Source organism: Alosa pseudoharengus, unplaced genomic scaffold, assembly GCF_046254945.1.
Source record: "Alosa pseudoharengus isolate Yale_2024_CS ecotype anadromous, Long Island Sound unplaced genomic scaffold, YU_APseudo_1.1 YU_APseudo_1.1_scf_23, whole genome shotgun sequence".
Taxonomy (NCBI): domain Eukaryota; kingdom Metazoa; phylum Chordata; class Actinopteri; order Clupeiformes; family Clupeidae; genus Alosa; species Alosa pseudoharengus.
In genome coordinates, this window is record NW_027468685.1 from 7880457 (window position 1) to 7899623 (window position 19167).

The following is a 19167-nucleotide window of genomic DNA, read 5'->3' on the forward strand; positions in this document are numbered from 1 at the left end:
TATGTTGGTCTTAAGGGGGCATGTCAACCTATCCCATTACCACTTATTTCATGTATAGCGCCACCTAGTTAAAAATTAAAAAGCAAAACATTAGGTGTTTTCATCACAATATCTCTGGCTGACATGGTCAAAACTGCACAAAATTGAAAGTGTAGGATCATTATGACACCCTCCGAATGCATGCCAAGTGTCGTGGACTTTCTTTCATGGGGGGCCTTACAATAAAATAATTTATGTGTACATGTAGTGACCGTACACCAACAAGGATTCCCGGGACACTGAAAGACCGTGGTACACGAAACTTGGTGGGCATGTAACCCCACATGGATAGCATGGAACCATCGTCGACCCCCCGAAAGGAGGGTAGGGCAGACACAGTTTTCTGTGAATATCTTGAGAACCGTAGGGCCTAGGATGACCAATTTTTTGCGTATGTTTGCCTCCAGGAGTCATGTAAACCCATTCCATATGCACACATGTGCATAAACAGATACACACGCACACACATACATTCACAGTAATCCTACGTATGACACATACTCACACAGTAGACATATATACGCATGCAGGGGCGCAGCTACCCATTTTTTGAGGGGTATGCAACAACAAATTGGCGCCCCCCACCCACCCAAAAAAACAAAAACACAAACAACTTCAGTAAAACAAAAGGCCAATAATGTATTACATATTATTATTTTTAAAGAAATTTTGCCGATTTGAACTTGAAGTATTGTTAAATGTCTTAAGAGAGTAAACGGTTCTCATAACGTCCTTTTGCCAGCTGTTGCTCACAAAGGATCAGGCTGATCCAACTCTAGCCTTTGTTTGCGCCACATTGACTGCACAATATTAAGTTATTACAAGGAGTCTTCATTGTTAGGAAATGGAAACATGTAATGAGTTGTTGCTAGACATTTCTGTTTGCAGTTTGCCATTAAAAGTGCAGTATGAGCATGGTAGCCACCTAGCTATCTGAATGGAATAGGCTATGTTTCAATCGGCATATGCTTAGCAAATGCTAGTTAGTCACATGAATAGGTAACATGAATAACATGAACATGAAACGTGTTCCTCCAAGCACAGACGTCACACTTCCTACCTGCTTTTCAACATCCACTTATTTAGCTACTGTCGCATCCCTTGACATGACATCTCATTTTCCCTTTCTTTTTCTATTTTTAGCCCCCGACAGCTTTTTTGCTTTATCCATCTTTTTCCATAGACGAAAACTCACTAGTAGCCTACCTGCTCACTCAGCGCTCACGGCGCCCCCACTCCCTCTTCTATGTCAAAATTCTATGATAGAATCTTATGAGATAGGGCGCCTACTCGAGCCTGTTAGTCGTCTAAAATGTTATTTAACATTGAGGAAATGCAGACATGATTTAGAAACGTACAACAGTAGCTACAAATAGAATATACCAAATATATTATTATTATTATTATTATTATTATTATTTTTTTTTTATTTTTTTACCATCGCTTTGGCGCCCCCATGGTGCTGCGCCCCTATGCGTCGCATATAGCGCATACCCACTTTTTGAGCCACTGTACGCCTGCATGCACATGCACACACACAGGCACATAAACAGGCAAACACACAAGCACATGCACATGCACGCACACACACCCACCCACCCACCCAAACACACATAAACATAAACATGTACACGCACACATGCACACAATTCAAGAATTTCTCAGAATTATGAACAGGCAAGATGGGGGTGGGGTTGGGGTTTTACATGTGAAATCTATGAACTAATCATGTTTTGGTACTTGTTGTCTAGCAGATACCAGTGCAAATTGAGTGTGCATAATGCAATTCAGTGAGACAGTTAGAATCATATATGCCTTTCAGCGTGACTCATTTTTGTGGAAAACATGTGCTGGACTGGGCGGCGGTCATATTTTGTACCGCTCTGCGGTACATCTAGTTAAGTATAAATCATGTACTTACAAACATATTTTTTGGATAGGCTTATTTACAATGAACAAACCATTTATAAATGTGTGAACAAATGCCTAACCCTACAGATGATAAATTATGTATGAACAGGAAATTACTAATGATGAACAAACCATTAACTAATAAGTAACAAAGGCTTAATAAATGATGAATTGTGTGTAGTTATTATAAAGTGTTACCGAACTGTCTATTTCAGGTATATCAATAAAAGTGCAGTTGTGTTGTTTTGATTGAGTAAAGATAAATCAAATAGCAATAACCCTATTACAGTTGCACTGAAATTACTTGGAAAACAACATTTTTTTTATGAAAATGCATTAAATGGTGGAAATAAGAAAAGAGCTCTTCTTTTGGTCCTTTAAGATTGAATTTCAGGGTCTTATTACCAGATTTATGAGGACATTTCATTAGCCTATGTAAATACAAGGGAGATGATATAAATAAAGCATCAACTCACCACAAACAATTCAACTGGGAAAAAAGAACAGAAAAACAAAACCATTGTGAGTTTGAAGAGAGTGTATACAATAAATAATTACATTATAAATAAATACACAATTGTACATGGTGCTCACATTTTCACTTACACATTTTAAAATTCAGTAACAAAAAGAGTCATTCTGAGAAGATTTCAGTCTTATTATTTTTATATTCATAATAAGTGGACTATGCAGTTTAAATGATGGTTGGATAGAAGAGTTCAACTAAGAGGGCTGTTTCTCTATTGTGTCTGTATTTTTTCTGTAGCAACAAGAAACCATTTTATAAGACAAGGGGAAAAAAATGGCTTTCACTCAACTCTACAAATAAATTACGTTCATAGTGATGTACCTGTTAACCTATCCTGGGGTGAAACTTACCCAAAGGCTAACCTGCACTATGCTCTTGAAGCAAATAAACAAATAGCAATGCAAACAGAAATCACCTTATGGGGAGTTTCACAGTCACTGGGATTATATTCACTGGTCCATATGATTTCTCTAGTCTCTATTCCATAGACAGACAGGCGAAAGCATTGTCAATCTCCCACTAGAAAACACTGAATCAACAGAAGTAACAAAAAGAGTCATTCTGAGAAGATTTCAGTCTTATTATTTTTATATTCATAAGTGGACTATGTCCTTGTTTATTGCAGTTTAAATGATGGTTGGATAGAAGAGTTCAACTAAGAGGGCTGTTTCTCTATTGTGTCTGGTCTTCCACATATGACACAACAAGACTGTTGTAACGAGTGATCCTGTTTATGAGAAAATCTTTGTGTCCCAATGTCATTAGAGACGAGGAGGAATATAAAGCCGCTGTAATCACGCATGGTGATGATTCAGCGTGGTCCATCCATGTACACTGGGATGACCAACGACATCTCTTGTCAATAGGGGGACACTTAGCTTCTCTGGTCAGTGCAGCTGCTGTATCTTTAAGTGAGACCATGCACCATCCTTCCCTTGGTGTTTACCATTGTTAATATTAAAGAGAGAAAAGTGCTGCACACTTTGGCTTCATATTGAAGCATTTATTTAGTGACGATGTTTCGGCTGGGGCCTTCATCAGATCTTGTACCATTGGTAATGCCATTGCTACCAGTACCATTGTTAATATAAAACCTTGCTCCTGCTTTTTCCACCATTGGCTGACTTAATCTTTTTTTCTCTCTCTTAAAACACACACACACACACACTCACACACACACACACACACATTGGCTGACTTAATCTTTTTCTCTCTCTCTTAAAACACACACACACACACTCACACACACACACACACACATTGGCTGACTTAATCTTCATGTGGAGCATAAAGCAGTTAACTTCTAACTGGTGTTCTCCAACAATGTAATAAGAGACCTAAAACAGACTTGTGTCTCATGCTTGCTCTCTCCTCCTTTGTCTCTCTCTCTAACACACACACACGCACACACACACACACGCACACACACACACACACGCACACACACACACACACGCACACACACACACACACGCACACACACACACACACTTTTTCCAGTTTGTTTTCCAGCATTGTTCGGTGAGTGTTTATTAGAGGCTTGTGGTGATGATGACGGGGCAACTCATGGTCCAGTTGTGCAGCACGGTGAAGTTGTTGTGCATGGACACATTCCCTGTCAGGGAAATTTGATCAGATACGTCCACCACAACTAACTCAGCACACTCTAACTAATCATTGCCCTTGGAAATGTTCAGCTGGTTTGGAAATTGGACTAATTTTAACATCACTTTTCCCCCTTTTTAAATATATTTTCTTTTTTTATTTGTTTTGTTGTCTGTCTTGTATGTCTTGGTGTCACGGGTACGCTGGCGACTACGCCGCTCCGTCCAGCATTTTTTGTATTTGTTATTTTTAAAATGTATTTGTCATGTCTTGATGTCATGGGCACGCTGGCGACTACGCCGCTCCATCCGGCATCTTTTGTCTTGTTGTTATGTGTGTTGTTTGTGGAGCGCTTTGGGTTGCACTATGTGCATGTTAAATGTGCTTTAAAAATAAATCTGACTTGACTTGACCTCATCAAGGAGGGTAACAGTGTGCATTAAATACAGTTTGATGTAATTTAATTAGTACAGGAGTTGATGGACATCAATTAATGGTTATTAACTATTATAGTTATTATTATTCATATAGGCTGGCAACAAAAAGGCTTTAGAGTATGTAAATATGTTCCCATTTTACTGACTAAATGAATGAAGACTGATTCAAATGCATGCAGTGACCAAGAGTTTGAATTACTGGCATATTTAGCTAAACCATAGCAATTCAGTAAAACCTCTGAAATGACACTATATTGATTTTGGAACAATGTACTACCCCGTTTAAAATCAGAGGAATTAGGAAGTGTGCATAATTGTGAAGCATAGTACATATTGCTCTGATGAAGTGCAGTGTGGTCGAATGTCGGCATGTTTGGTTTTGACTTGGCCAAATATAAACTGGTGATGACTCCAGTTCTATGAAGAGTTGTATAAGTATAAGTATGTAAGTATATATACTTTTTTGATCCCGTGAGGGAAATTTGTGTGTGCTACCACATTAACTTGTGTACATTTAGTTTGGAATTGTACCTACAGTATGTGCTGATAAGATATAACTGATATGAATATGCTGTTAAGTACTTTAAATGTTTGTCTTTGTTTAAGTGCTTGTCACGTTCTTAGGATTCATGACATACATACATTTAAAACAGAGATTTGTCCTTCACATGCAAGACTACAATGTCCAACAAGTTTGTGTTAGCACACTGGTTCTTTTTCACAATGAGTACCACCTCAGAAAACAGTTGGCTCTCCAAGTACCACCATTATGACCATTAAAATGCAGTAGCATAGGCCAATTTAGCTACATATTTTACATTGTGCATCTTTTTTGATTTTCTTTTCAAAATGACAAACATTTAGCTTCAGTGATCCTATTGATAAGATTTTTTTATTACAGTATATACATTTTGATATCATTTGAAGTGATTATTTCATCTTTATGAAAAAAAAAAAAAACACCTCCGGAGTACCACTAGAGAGTCCCTGTACCACAATTTGAGTTAGCACATTTCTGAAAGAGATAGGGAGAGGTCTTTTTAAACACCTCATAGAAGGACACACACAACACCCAACCAATAACTCATTGTTAAATTTTATTCATATTAATAAATAAACAAACTGAGCAATGTCTTGCTTTGTAGCTGTCCATTGTTTTTCTGTATCCACCATATTTCCATTTCATTGACTTTAATGCAGATTGTGGTCAGGCTATCCAAAAAAAAAAAAAGGACTTTTCCCCGATATTTACAAAAATACTGAGACATTCAACATCATGTGCAACCCTTCCATAAACATTCAACAAAATAATAGCAGACTTCATTTTTATTGAAGTGTGTTTTCATTTTAAGCTTTATTGGGTTGACATTCCCACCCAATATGGCTAAGAGCTAATACTTGGGCACACCCAGTTGCTGTGTCAATTCAGGCTTCTCTAATTCATTATGGCCTTTGTGTCACTATAAATATGTAAACAGTATTTTGTTTTTGTTTTTATAACATCCATGTTGTCCCCTCCCTCACAAGGCACATTTACTGCTGAAGACAGAAATCTCACCATCACAAATTGTCCAAACAAAGTCCAGTAAACACATTGAATATGGAAATATGGCTACATATCCCAACATTCCTAAGTAAAAATGTAATGTAAGAGGCAAACTAGACAAAATATGACAAACTGCAACCCACAAGAGAACTTTACCATCTCAAACAAAGTAATCCATCACAATGCTATGTAATGCTATGACAAGCAAAAGTATCGTCCTGTTTTACAAATTGTTGGTGGTGTACGTCTATATCAAAGCTTATAGACTTTTTTTTTTTTCTGTAGCAACAAGAAACCATTTTATAAGACAAGGGGAAAAAAAATGGCTTTCACTCAACTCTACAAATAAATTACGTTCATAGTGATGTACCTGTTAACCTATCCTGGGGTGAAACTTACCCAAAGGCTAACCTGCACTATGCTCTTGAAGCAAATAAACAAATAAACAAACAGCTACGCAAACAGAAATCACCTTATGGGGAGTTTCACAGTCACTGGGATTATATTCACTGGTCCATATGATTTCTCTAGTCTCTATTCCATAGACAGACAGGTGAAAGCATGGTCAATCTCCCACTAGAAAACACTGAATCCTCATAGAGAAGACAGAGGCTGTGTTCCAATTTGCATACTTCCGCACTTACAATACCTAATTTGTAAGTACAGAAGTATGCTAATCGGAACACAGTCAGAGAGAATTTACCACTGGCTAGCCGTTTAAGAATAGCACATTGCTTCCCTTTCACATTTAGATCTAGAGGCGGCTAAGCAGCTCCACCAAGCCCTGCTGTACACCCTAATAAACGGTCTCTGTTTCCTGCTAGGAATCTTCGGGCCAACAATCAGCTTTTTTTGACAGACGAGGGTTACCATTCATCTGCTTGAGTGGCCTGGTGCCCACTCAGCACAGAATCACACAGACGCAGACTCATCACTACTGTGGACGAGACAAGAAGGGTTGGGGACTCTGAAGAGACAGTACGCACGGGAGGTAGGTAATGACTGTAAACCCCACAAACAGGTACAACTTTAAGAAGGTATTTAAAGACTTCCGAGAAACAATCTGTGCGCACAAGATGCACACATCTACGTCTGTATGTAGGCTTCAGGTTGAAGAATCACTGCAACCGTTTTTTTTTTATCCATTTCTTTTTTCTATCCTTTTTTTGCTACCTCTTTTTCCCATCGCCTCGTTCTTCTTCCCATGTCCAAAGGGGGGCGTAAGGAGAGCGGGCCTAAGCGGCAGTGGCCGCAAACTTCCACAACGCCTCCCTCTCAAACTCCTCCATCTCCTCCTCGAGCGAGTCGTCCAGCACGTCGGCCAGGTCCTCCAAGATGTCCGCCACGTCCTCGGCGAAGTCGCTGAAGAGCAGGCGCTCGTGGTCGAAGACGCCGCCGTCGGGGGAGAAGAAGCCGGCGGTCAGCTCCAGGAGCGCCTCCTTGCTCTCGCCGGTGGACGCCGGCAGCTTGCTCAGGTAGCTCTCCAGCAGGGCCTGGAACTCCGAGAGCTCTACGGCGACCAGCCCCTCGGCCTCGGCGCAGCCGGCCGCCCCTGAGCACGCACGGGCCGGCCCGGGGTTCCGCCGGAGCTTCTGCTCCTGGTGCTTCCAGAAGTCGACGCTCTCGTGCTTGTGCTTGTGGTCACTGGGTTTCTCGTGGCTGCGGTCCTCCTGGTGGTGGTGGTGGTGGTGGTGGTGGTGGGCGGAGTGCTTCTTGAAGGACTTGGCCTCCCACGGCCGCTCACTCTTCCTCTTCTCGCGCTCCTCCCTGCGCTCGTGCTTCCGGCCGTCCCAGTCCTCGTGGTACTTCCTCCAGGCGTCCTGCTTGGACTCCATCTTTCCGTCTTTTCCGTTCTTCCCGTTCTTCCGCTCCTTCTCTCCTCCTCTCCACTTCTCAGGCTCCTCATGGTGCTTCTGTTTCCCATGATCCTTCTTTCCTTCCCGTTTACCACCGTCTTCTTTTCTGCCATTCTTCTTGCTCTCCCATTGGCTCTTGTGCTTATCACTCTTGTCTTCCCGTTGCTCGTCTCTCTCCTTCTTGCCACCCCATTGGTTCCCTTGCTCCTTCTTCCCCACCCACTTCCTGTTCTGGTCCTTTTTGGCGCCGGTCTCCGTCCGCTGCTGCTGATTCCTCTTCCAGTCGTGCCTCTTGTCCAGACGCTCGGCCTGTTCGCTCAGCCTCTTCTGCATCTCCACCAGCCCCTCCCGCACGCCCTTCTTCTTCCCCACCGACCTCTTCATCCCCTCCAGACGCTTGCGACTGTCCTCCAACAGGCTCTTCTGCCTCTGGAGCTCTGCCTTCAACCCATCCTCACCTCCTTCCTCCTGCTCCACCCCCTCCACCTGCACTGGAACTTCAGGGATTTGATTGGCTGTCTCGGGCTGGTCGGTTGGCGGCGTGACTGTGTCTGTAGGCTCGGTTTCTGATTCCCGAACTAAATCAAAGAGAAAATAAGAAACATATATGTACGGTATATTACAAGTGATTGAGGTATAGAAAAAATCAGATATCGCAGTTCTTTTCAGCACAACAACTTACACTTATTAATTTGGCTGACGCTTTTATACAAAGCGACTTCCATTTCAGTGCGACTTACAAATATTACAAGGGCCTTTCTCACCAGAGCACTCCGGGGTTACGGTAAGTGCTTTGCCCAAGGGCACAACCTTGGCAGCCGGGAATTGAACCCACATCTTTCTTTCTGCCCCTTGGCCACTACTCTACCACCGCCCACAACCATCACAACTAGGTGATAGTCCTGTGTTCAGTGACCGCCCCGTACCGGTTAGCTGGGACAGTTCTGCCACTCGGACTCGGAGGCTCTCCAGCTCCTCTCTCAGACCAGGCATAGCCGCGAGCTCCTCCTTCAGCTTGACGTTCTCTTTCTGCAGGTGTCCGCCCCCTTCCTCGCCCGGTCGAGCAGCGGCGCGTAGAGCCTGGTCCAGCGCCTCCTTCTGGGACTAGGAGAGAATACAGCGTGACACTTCATTTGCTTCCTCATATCATATCCCATTAAGAATAGGTAACACTTCACTTGACAGTATCGACATAAGAGTGATATGACAGTCATGACACATGAACCCTAACCCTAATCCTAACCTCTAACCCTAACCCTAACTTGTCAGGCAAAAACAGAATGACACTTAATGACAGAGGCGTTATGCATGCCATAAATGTTTATGACTTGTTTATGACACGTTCATGACAGTGTCATGTCACTCTTATGTCGATACTGTCAAGTAAAGTGAAACCTAAGAATAAGAGAGATGGACAAGAGATGGACTAGCCCAGGGGTGGGCAACTAATTTCCCCAAGGGGCCACATGACAAACTGGGACTGTTGAGGAGGGCCAGACCCAAAATACCGAACTCAAGTCTGAACTCAATTCTGTTTAATTCTATTCTGTTCTTGTATAACATTAAGTAAATCATATGGTTTTGTTTACTAGTCGTAAGAACAGATAAAAATGTGAGGAAGACAAAGGAAAAACAGCAATATTTAATCTATGTCCAGTATTTAATCCTCATTCTCGAAAATGATTTTTTGACATTGACATTTTTTTCAGTTTTCAAAGACTGATATAAAAAAGTACTACAATATCTATATAATTAGGCTAGGTCATGAAAATGTGAAGGAGTCAGTACAACCGATAGGCCTGTGCCACCATTTCATCAACACTCAGCAATATTTCATCATTAAATTATTACCATCATTAAATTAACTCTATGCAGAATTAGACTACGAAAATGTGGAGCAGACAATAGTAGGCTGTCATTAGTTTATCAACATGCACAAAGAAAACTATTTAAAAAAATGTAGGCTATGTTTTTGCTTTAACTTTATGCACATAACTGTGATTGGTCACTTCGCTCTGTGTGTTGAGCCGGCTGCTTCAAGCAACCTGTGGGTAGTAGCATCATACTAGTTCGCTAACATAAGCTTTGCAAATAAACTCAGACATATTTTGGTTACAATTACGGGGTTATCCGATTGTAAACTGTCTATCTGCCAGTAACGTTTTGAAATGAACACTGTATTGCCAACAAACAGCAGGAGTTCGTTCTGACAACCTTTGCGGTGGTGAGCAACACAGACATAAGAGACACAAAACTTTGAAAGGTTTACGCCGACGTAAAGGCAACTGCATTGTGTCGACGCAGAAGCATAAATTCTATTCACCAGCACATCAGTGAGGGTGTTTACGTCGTATGCATCCACACACAAATGTATGGGCGTACAAATAGCAGTCGCTTTCAAAATAAAAACAACGATATTGATTTGCATGCATTATCTCTATGCTAGGCTCTTGACTATTGTTCTTTCACGGACCTTACGCGGGCCGGTCAGGGAAAGCCCACGGGCCGGATGTGGCCCGCGGGCCGTATGTTGCCCATGTATGGACTAGCCTATTAGCTTTTTTTTTTTGCGTTTTTTTGGGCTTTATTAATAGGAAAGTGAAGAGACGGGATCAGGAAATGACCCGGGTTGGACTCGAACCCAGGACCCCGTGGGCACTTGGACCCAGATGTAGTGCGGGCACTGTAGCCAGTTACGCCACAGCGTCCTCAAGAGATAGACTGTTTTTTGATCAAAAGGCGCACTTTGATAAACAGGGATGAATAGCCTTACCTAGGCCAATAAATTATATATAAATATTTTATACATATCTTTTTTTCTGTGTAAACCTCTTAAATAGAAATACTTATGAAATAATAAGTTCAATTTTGCCAGAGGATGACAGAAACAAAACATTTTTTTTTTTAAACTTTAAAAACTATTAAGCCATTACTAACTACTAACTAAACTATTAAGTAACTGATACACAACACATTACGGTGTCCAAGTTTATGACAAAGCCAAAACACACTATGCATAGCATGTGAACAAGCACTAGAGGACTACACTTGAGTACTCTATTTGCAGACATTGCTATTTAAAGCCTCTTACACTCAAATGAATGTAAACATTGTGTTAGTACACGCAAGGCCAGCGGAAATTGATACCCTTACTGACACTGCTGTCATCGAGTTGTGCAGCTAAACTATATTTAATATCCTGCTTATGGGAGGAGGAGGAGGAAGGAAAGCTTCACATGAGAAAGAAGCGCTCAAAAAGTGAATGGGAGAAGAAGGGAAAACAAAATGGCTGACTGACCTGGAGCTGAGATTCCAGCATGGCAATCTGTTGGTTTTCTTGAGCAAGTCTTTCCAAGAGTTCCTGTAATCAAATCAAGAGTTAGACACACAACCAGAACCAGACACAGAACAGGATCAGAACTTTTGGTGCAGCTTCTAACATGTGGTTATTTCACAATGTGCTCGTATGAAATTAGAACATGTTGTTATTTCACAACGTGCTAACAATTAAATTAGATTTACTGTTTAGAAAACTGTACTAGTGTTAGTTATTCTATGTATTCAGATACTGTTCAGACACACGCTATCTATCATTAACTTGCTTGCTTTGCTTGCTGATATAAAGTGCATTGACAGGAACATCAATTACAAGACCCACTGAGATACAAGTGAAGGAAGGTGTTGTGCCAACATAGTGGAAATAGAGGAAGAATGCTGACCTGTTCAGTCATTTCTGAGCCATCAAAGCCATCATCTGTCAAGAGATACAACAAGTGTTGTCAGCATTCAAAAAGACAAAAAAAAAAAAGTTGTGTAAATTATTATATTATGATCATTAACACTGCAGTTCTACCGTCATAATGTAGAATCTAGATGATGTCTCTGTCATGCGTTTTTCAGTTTTGCAGCCGTTAAACAGCTTCAATATGTTTAAATAAATACATAACATCCAAGATAGATGAGAAATGCACTTACAAGAGGCCAGTAATGCAAGTAATTCTGTGCATTTTGAAGTGACTGTGTGGAAGAAGTGTCAAGGCTACTACACACTTAAGCTGCCACTCAAGAAATCCATTCAAGAACATTTCACTAAGGCCTAGAAAACACCACACAACTAGTGCCATACAGCCTCATGCATTGGAACCCACAGTGAATGCATGGTGAGTACTCCAAGCCAAGTTAGGGCAGTGTCACCCTTGCCTAGAACACACAAGTCCTCAGAATCCATGCCAGCAAAAAAAAGACAGCTATCTAACCTTTGGCATATGCATTGAATGTATATACGACGTCCTGGCTGAGACACGTATGTCTGTATCAACAAGTCAGGCTCAGTCAGTGGTCAGCACAGTACTGGCTAATCTACCTCAGGTTTGGACTCACTAAAACCTTACTAGCAATACAGCAGCAAAACAGCAGCTATGCTATACACTCAAAAACGTCATGTTCCAGTCAGCACGTCTCTGTCGACAAATTTCAAGGGCCTGATGAGGACGTAGCCGCAGTCGGTTCTGACAGAAAGCCAAACCCAAGGTCATTAAGAGGTTTAGGAGTACGGTCACAAATATGTGATTAGAATGTTCGCAATCCGAGACTTCCGTATTATGATGCGACAATTACCCTCAGAGATTTTCCCCATAGACTGTATAAAGAACACTGAAACTATAGATCGTTTGCGTAGAATTCTAGAAGGAACCAGGAAAATAATTCACTTCTCAACAGGTTAAGAGGTTTAGGTGGGAAGGCACCAAAGCAGAGTAACCAGACAACGTGCGTGCCAGCTGGCTGCCAATGCCATTAAGCGACACAGTGGGGCATAAACCTTTATCCCTACGGCCTCCCTCACTCACTCACTCCTGTCCCATACCTACTGTACCACTCTCCTCGGCCACCAACACACCTGTAAACAGAGAACACCTAAGCCCAAGATGGACGACCCCTGAAGACACATTCATGCATTGCACAGTGTGATAGGTGGTGTAATTCCAAACCACGCTATTTAAAGCCGATAATTAGATCGTGGCTTGATCATTAACGTAAGGGGTTACGAACTGAATGTGCCCAGCTACATTTCCTGTCTGGAATCCAGTCTTAAATAACCTGAATCACACTTCATTAGCGCTACTGCATGGTAAGGATTTAAAGATCATTCATTAGCAGATGTAGCAGCAACTGTAAAATAGACCTAATGGGCCTACACTGCCTACAGGCCAGACATGTGCCCAAGGGTCCAAATGATATTTAGGTTGTACCCTGGAACCAAACTGGTGTCCAAAACGAAGCGAAGAGCAACAGTGGCTCTTCATGACCCATGTTTTGGAGCATACTTGTACTGGTATTCTAGTTGTTTTGCAGTTATGACCAATGGTGTATTCTCTTCCCTCAGCATTTAAACAGACATTGTAAACAGTGACCAGTACAGGTATAAGTACTTGATGACAAACATTATTACGGCTGATATAAAGATGACTGGAAATGCTTGCAAAGTAGCAACATTAATTCTGCTGACACATTTGAATGATTTTGTGCTTACATTCCATTTCCATGGTAACTCTCTGTCCAACTCCCAACATGTTTATGGAGAACTACCTCCTGAAATTGTTGGTGACTGGTCGCAAACATTCACGGAAAACTCAGAAAACTGTTTGTCTATGTTTGCGAATTTGAATGCACCTAAGGTCCCACCACGGACTCCTCTCTCCTAAGACAGACCTGAAAAGAAGAGGGAGCCCAGGCACAGGAGGACCAGGGCGCCCACGATCAGCTTGTTGAGGGCCAAGCCGTGCTTCTCCTCTCGCCTCTCGGCCAGCTGGAACTCCTCTTCCTCCTCGTCTTCGTCCTCCGAGCTTCGGCCCAGCGCGGGCTCGGGCGGCGACACATGCCTCTGGCGCAGGCCGTCTCCCTCAGCCCCTGGCTCAGGCCTGACCGCCTCCTCAATGGGCACTAGGAGGGAGAGAAGGAGAGAGAATGAACAGAAGAGAGAAGGAGAGACAGAAGTCAAAAGTTATATCATATTATAATGTAATATCAAAGCACATAGGACTACAAAACAATAGTGAATCTACTTAACTTATGACAACATACTTCCATGTATCTATAAGTAAATGTAGGATTATATTGTTGTATATTTTTTGTTGTTGTTTATTTTGCTTTTGTTAGTTGCTTGTTTTGCCTTATTTTCTTTTAGAAGTGTAAAGTGTAATGAAACCATGTTGCACTGCACTATAAATAAATTAAATAATTGATACCTTGTAATAACTATGATGCACTACCCTATGATAACATATGAAGTACACTTTAAGTACACAGTACAGAAACAAAGACTCTCTCTCTCTCTCTCTCTACACACACCAGTGTGATATCCTCTCATTACCTGCTTCCACTGGCTCCACATTCTGCTGCTCTATCACGTCAGCATCCTCCTCCGAGGGCGGCTCCTCTCCGTACTCCTCCTCCTCCTCCTGTGGCTGTGCTGAGGCAGAGCTGACGGTCTCTGGCTCCAGGCCAACAGGACCAAGGCCTCCCTCCGCAGGACTGGCCTCAGGTGTGGGGGTGAAACTGGAGAGGGGATGACCCTGCATGAGCAGAGTCAGGTCCTCAACTCCCTCAGGAGCAGGGGTCTCCACTGGGGCAGGAGCAGGGGTCTCCACTGGGGCAGGAGCAGAGGTCTTCACTGGGGCAGGGGCAGGACGAGGAGCCTCTGAGGCAGGGGCAATTGGGGAAGGTGGGGCAGCTGGGGGGGAGATGTCAGGAGTGGGGCTACTTTCAGGAGGCACCTCGGGGGCAGAGCTCTCTGGGACCCGAGATTCAAGAGTGGCGGCCTCCGCAGCGACAGCTTCCTGGACAGCAGGGCTTTCTTCTGGAAGACCTTCGGGGGAGGGGCTGTGTTGAGAGAGGGGCTCAGGGGCGTGGCTTTGCTCAGGGATGGCTTCAGGGGCGGGGATTTTTTCCTCCGACAGGACTTCAGGGGTGCGGCTCTCCGGGACGAGGGGTTCTTCCGTGGGGATCTCGTAGCCGTAACCGACGTCGGTAAACACGTCAGAGGCGCGCGGAGCAAAGGCGGGCTCCTCGGAGAAGAGCAAGGCTGCTTCCGAGGAGATGGCGAAAGGGGTGGAGCCCAACAGGTCACTGTCGGGCGGCGAGCTGGTAATGGTGTCGTGGATGACGGGAGCGTGGATGTCTGGGTCAAACTCGCCTTCCTCGAAACCAGAGAAGGAGGGGCCTACGAAGGCCGCCGCCTCACAGACTTCTGGGGAAGTTTCCTGGCATACCGGCTGCACACACCAAACAACACAACTTAACAACACAACACAACACAAATCACACAACCATTTATACAACTCCATTTAGGAAACCACTGAATGCAACTGCTACCCCATTAAAGATGGAGTCAGCGATGGAAGTGACATGTGTTAATGTTTATATTTCAAATTATTAGCAGAAACTTTTGTCCACTGCATGCAACTGCTACCCCATTAATGTGCAATGTGGAACAAAAAAAAAACTGCAAGACTCTGGAAACTACTTGACTAGCCAATGCTCCTTAGACATTAGCAAATATGAGTGTGAGGATGTGAGGTCAAGCAGTGAACCTGGCAGCCTGCAGTACTGAAGAGACACTTGAAATGCTCACCCATGGGGCAACTAATCACAGTATCAGTTCCTATCATCAGTTCATATGATCAAGACACGTTGATTTAAAGGTGCATTCAGTGATCATACGCATTTCAAGCCCATAACTTTGTTCTGTCACATGGGGCAATCATCTCTTCACGACCCACCAGCTGCTCATTCCGTGAGTACACTGTAAAAAACCTGGTCTCTGTGGGCAGCCCAGGCTCCAAAAACTGGGAACAAACAAAGTGTGGGCAGCCTGTCCCCCCAAACAAAAACGAAACCCTGTGTGGAGTTTCTCGGGCAATACTGAAGACAGGTGTGAGCTACCTCCCTGGTATGTTTCGTTTGGTCCTTGGTTAAAATATAATATATGTTGTTTTGGAAAAACGGACTGCTAATAATTTTAACTATGAATATAAATATAAACAAACATGACTTCCTGCGCTAGCGCTGACCTCACCTTTAAGTTCTGCAGGTAAAAATGTATGCCTAATATCAGTGGGAATGTGCCTGAATGACATTGGTCAGTAACGCTGCGTGGCAATATCGCTGTGCACCGTCACCTTCAAAAACGTACCTGTTGGCCCTCCTCTGACAACACTGGTTCGACTGGAGGATCAAGCCCACTCACGTCACTGTCCAGAGGAACACCTGCTAAAGCACAAGCCTTGGTTCATTAAAAAAAAACTACAAATACAAGTACATTAAAAAACTACAATCCTACTGTCAAGTGCACACAAAGAACACACTGTTAATCCACTTTGTAGTCTGGCGGAAGGAGCGTTTCATGCTATTCTTGGATTTAGTCACTGAGTTTGTTTGATCTACTCACAGGATTATGGTCTTGTGCCTCAAACAAATGAGAGATCTGAATAATCTTTAAACATTTTAGACAATGGGCCTACAACACAGATCCCAGAAGCCCTAGAATACTATCCCTTTCAACCCTTAATCATCTAATGTTCTTTTTTTTTTTTTTAAATGCCACAAGTTCAGACAGAAGTTAAGTACCAGCTTCGGGTAGGGTAAGTGAGCAGACTTAGAACAGAGAAACATACACAAGTAAAAATACAATAGACATAAAAAATAAAATAAAATGGAAACCATGGGAAGTGGTCCATGATATTTGTGAGCCAACAATGGGCGTCGCAATGAGTAAGTATAAGTATATAAACTTTTTTGATCCCGTGAGGGAAACTTGGTCTCTGCATTTAACCCAATCGGTGAATTAGTGAAACACAAACAGCACACAGTGAACACACAGTGAGGTGAAGCACACACTAATCCCGGCGCAGTGAGCTGCCTGCTACTACGGCGGCGCTCGGGGAGCAGTGAGGGGTTAGGTGCCTTGCTCAAGGGCACTTCAGCCGCGGCCCACTGGTCGGGGCACGAACTGGCTACCCTCCGGTTACAAGTCCAGAGTGCTAACCAGTGGGCCACGGCTGCCCCCCACTGACACTTCAGTATTCAGGAATTCTACCTGTTCCTTCCTCTGGAAGCCCCGGAACTCCACAGAGACTCCCGGTGCCGTCGTCAGGCCCTACTGTTTCAACAGCAGCCTCCTACAAAAAGATAATTCATTATTTAAAAAAGGTCCACTTTTTCAAAGCCCTCCAAAACAGTCAATGTTGGAATTCACAGAACTCATAATCTATCAGAAGAGCTTTGATAAAAAACTAAATTTAGATATTAAAATTATACTATAAAAGTGACAAATCTGCATGATGAGACAACCTTGTCCAAATCATAAAGTACACAAGTTCATCACATTAATAAATACATTAGACTAATGTTTTGATGAGCCAACACCAATGACTGCCAACCCCAATGTCAACACCACTGGTTAAAAAAAAATGTTAGTACATTTGACACTACATTGCCTAAACCATTGCAAACTTGTCAATTATAACATCAGGCAGCTAATATGTCAGATGTCCTTGCCTCTGGGGAAAGGATGGTCCAGCTATTTGTAGAGGACCCACTACTACCGGTGCTGTGGTCGGACATCGCCCCCTCGTGGAAAAGGACAACACCTGCAAACACAATGATTTCATCTGACGAGGTGACTCATCTCACCTGTGTGGGGATCTTGACACCAGACACTTATAAATTAGCATGAGTCGCACGCCTATATGGTTAAAATATCACACATCATTGATCTGCAGGCGTCGGTTCTCTGATAACACAGCTGGTTGACTAGCTAGCACAGGGTGAAGTCGTACGGAAACGTTACAGTGGTTAAACGTGATTTCATCATACGAAAAAAAATATGATAACGTTAATAACATTTTAACATGTTTCACATGGCTACTACTGTGCTCGTATTCAGTGCTGTGAAACCCAGTCGTCTACAGACTGATAATGTTATCTTATCTACAACTATGACATTAACTTAATGTTACATTACAGACATAGGAACAGTAGTTGTGTGCTGTCTGTCTGTCAGTGCTAAAGACGGGAGAAATTCTATCTGTAACGTTTGTACCTTTGGAACATAACATTAAACATAAGCAACTGACGACCCCAAAAACGTGACCAAAAATGGTCAAACGGATTGAGGGAGAAAGTTACCCACGCTTACGACTTATGACTATGGGTTGACTATACAAAACTGCGCCATCCATCCCATACCCTTAACTAACGTTATTGTTATCATCATGGAAATGAAGCTTGGTAATGCACGCCAACAGTTAGCTATTAGCTAAGCTTGCTAACATGCTATTTCAACAAATGTCTCGCGAAACTAATCTACTTACGCTAACTATATCTAGCATGTTTACATTTCATTTATCTCTAGGACTACCAGGCTTTATTGTTAGCACGTATTAGCCAGCTAGCTAACGTTAGCTTTCCAATGGAATTAGATGTAATGTTAGCTTTAGCTGTGCGTGTCCACGGACAATCACAGGACTTAACAGTGACAACAACTAAGCTGAACAAGTGTGAAGTTTAACAAACGTCGTCTTACTTACCCTATAACAAAAACTGTCCCTCAGTTTTAAAAGACTAAAAATATGTCTTCTGTCCTCTGTTCGTATGGATCTCCTTTCACGAACTTCGGAACTTTGGGAATTCCAGACTGCGTTGATCTTACGTTGTCCACTCTATTCCAATGGGATATCAGTGGAGTGCAGACGTAACGACTCTCAGACAGTTGGCAGCCAATTGAAATTTTGTGTCGTGTCTGCGAAACGGAGCATTTTCTTGGATGAGTGACAGTGACAGGTGACAGTGGACGTCTTTACATTGACTAGGGAGAAACTAAAAGCTGAGGAAGACTTACAAGGCGTATTTATATACGGCGAGAGAGAGGGAGCTCTACCCAGCAGTGGACCGACACGTCTCTACTGCTATTTCTGAGGGGGATTCCCTAAGGAGAAATCCCTCGTGCCCACTGGCATATAGCCCTAACATTGCACCACCAGTGCCTATTCTTAAATTCTGCGAGTCCCACCAACCAGAGCATGACACGACAGGAGATGACTGAGATGTTGGGCAGACTTTGTAGCCAGCATCAGGCCTAGTCAGTGGCTCATGTTTTGTGTCTATGACAATTGGTGGGGATGGTGATTGGTCAATCTGTAGGCTACTTTCTTGTATATAGAGGAGCATCTTTCTCTTCAGTTGGAA

The 19167-nt window shown here is 42.9% G+C and overlaps 1 protein-coding gene across 2 annotated transcripts; it reads right to left on the reverse strand.

Annotated features, from left to right (window-relative positions):
- Window positions 1–5447: 5447 nt before the first annotated feature.
- On the reverse strand, window positions 5448–18777 carry pbxip1a (pre-B-cell leukemia homeobox interacting protein 1a). 2 transcript variants are annotated; one of them, XM_076301245.1, is made up of 10 exons: window positions 18510–18777; window positions 17479–17570; window positions 17018–17099; window positions 16115–16188; window positions 14294–15194; window positions 13633–13863; window positions 11643–11677; window positions 11222–11284; window positions 8850–9027; window positions 5448–8501 (listed from the first exon to the last, which is right to left on the reverse strand). In XM_076301245.1, the coding sequence occupies exons 2-10, from the start codon at window positions 17542–17544 to the stop codon at window positions 7303–7305; spliced, it is 2829 nt and encodes a 942-aa protein (XP_076157360.1). In that variant the 5' UTR covers window positions 17545–17570; window positions 18510–18777; the 3' UTR covers window positions 5448–7302. The 2 variants fall into 2 exon arrangements, with proteins under 2 accessions (XP_076157360.1, XP_076157359.1); XM_076301244.1 differs by having other exon boundaries at window positions 16115–16191.
- Between the last annotated feature and the right edge of the window lie 390 nt (window positions 18778–19167).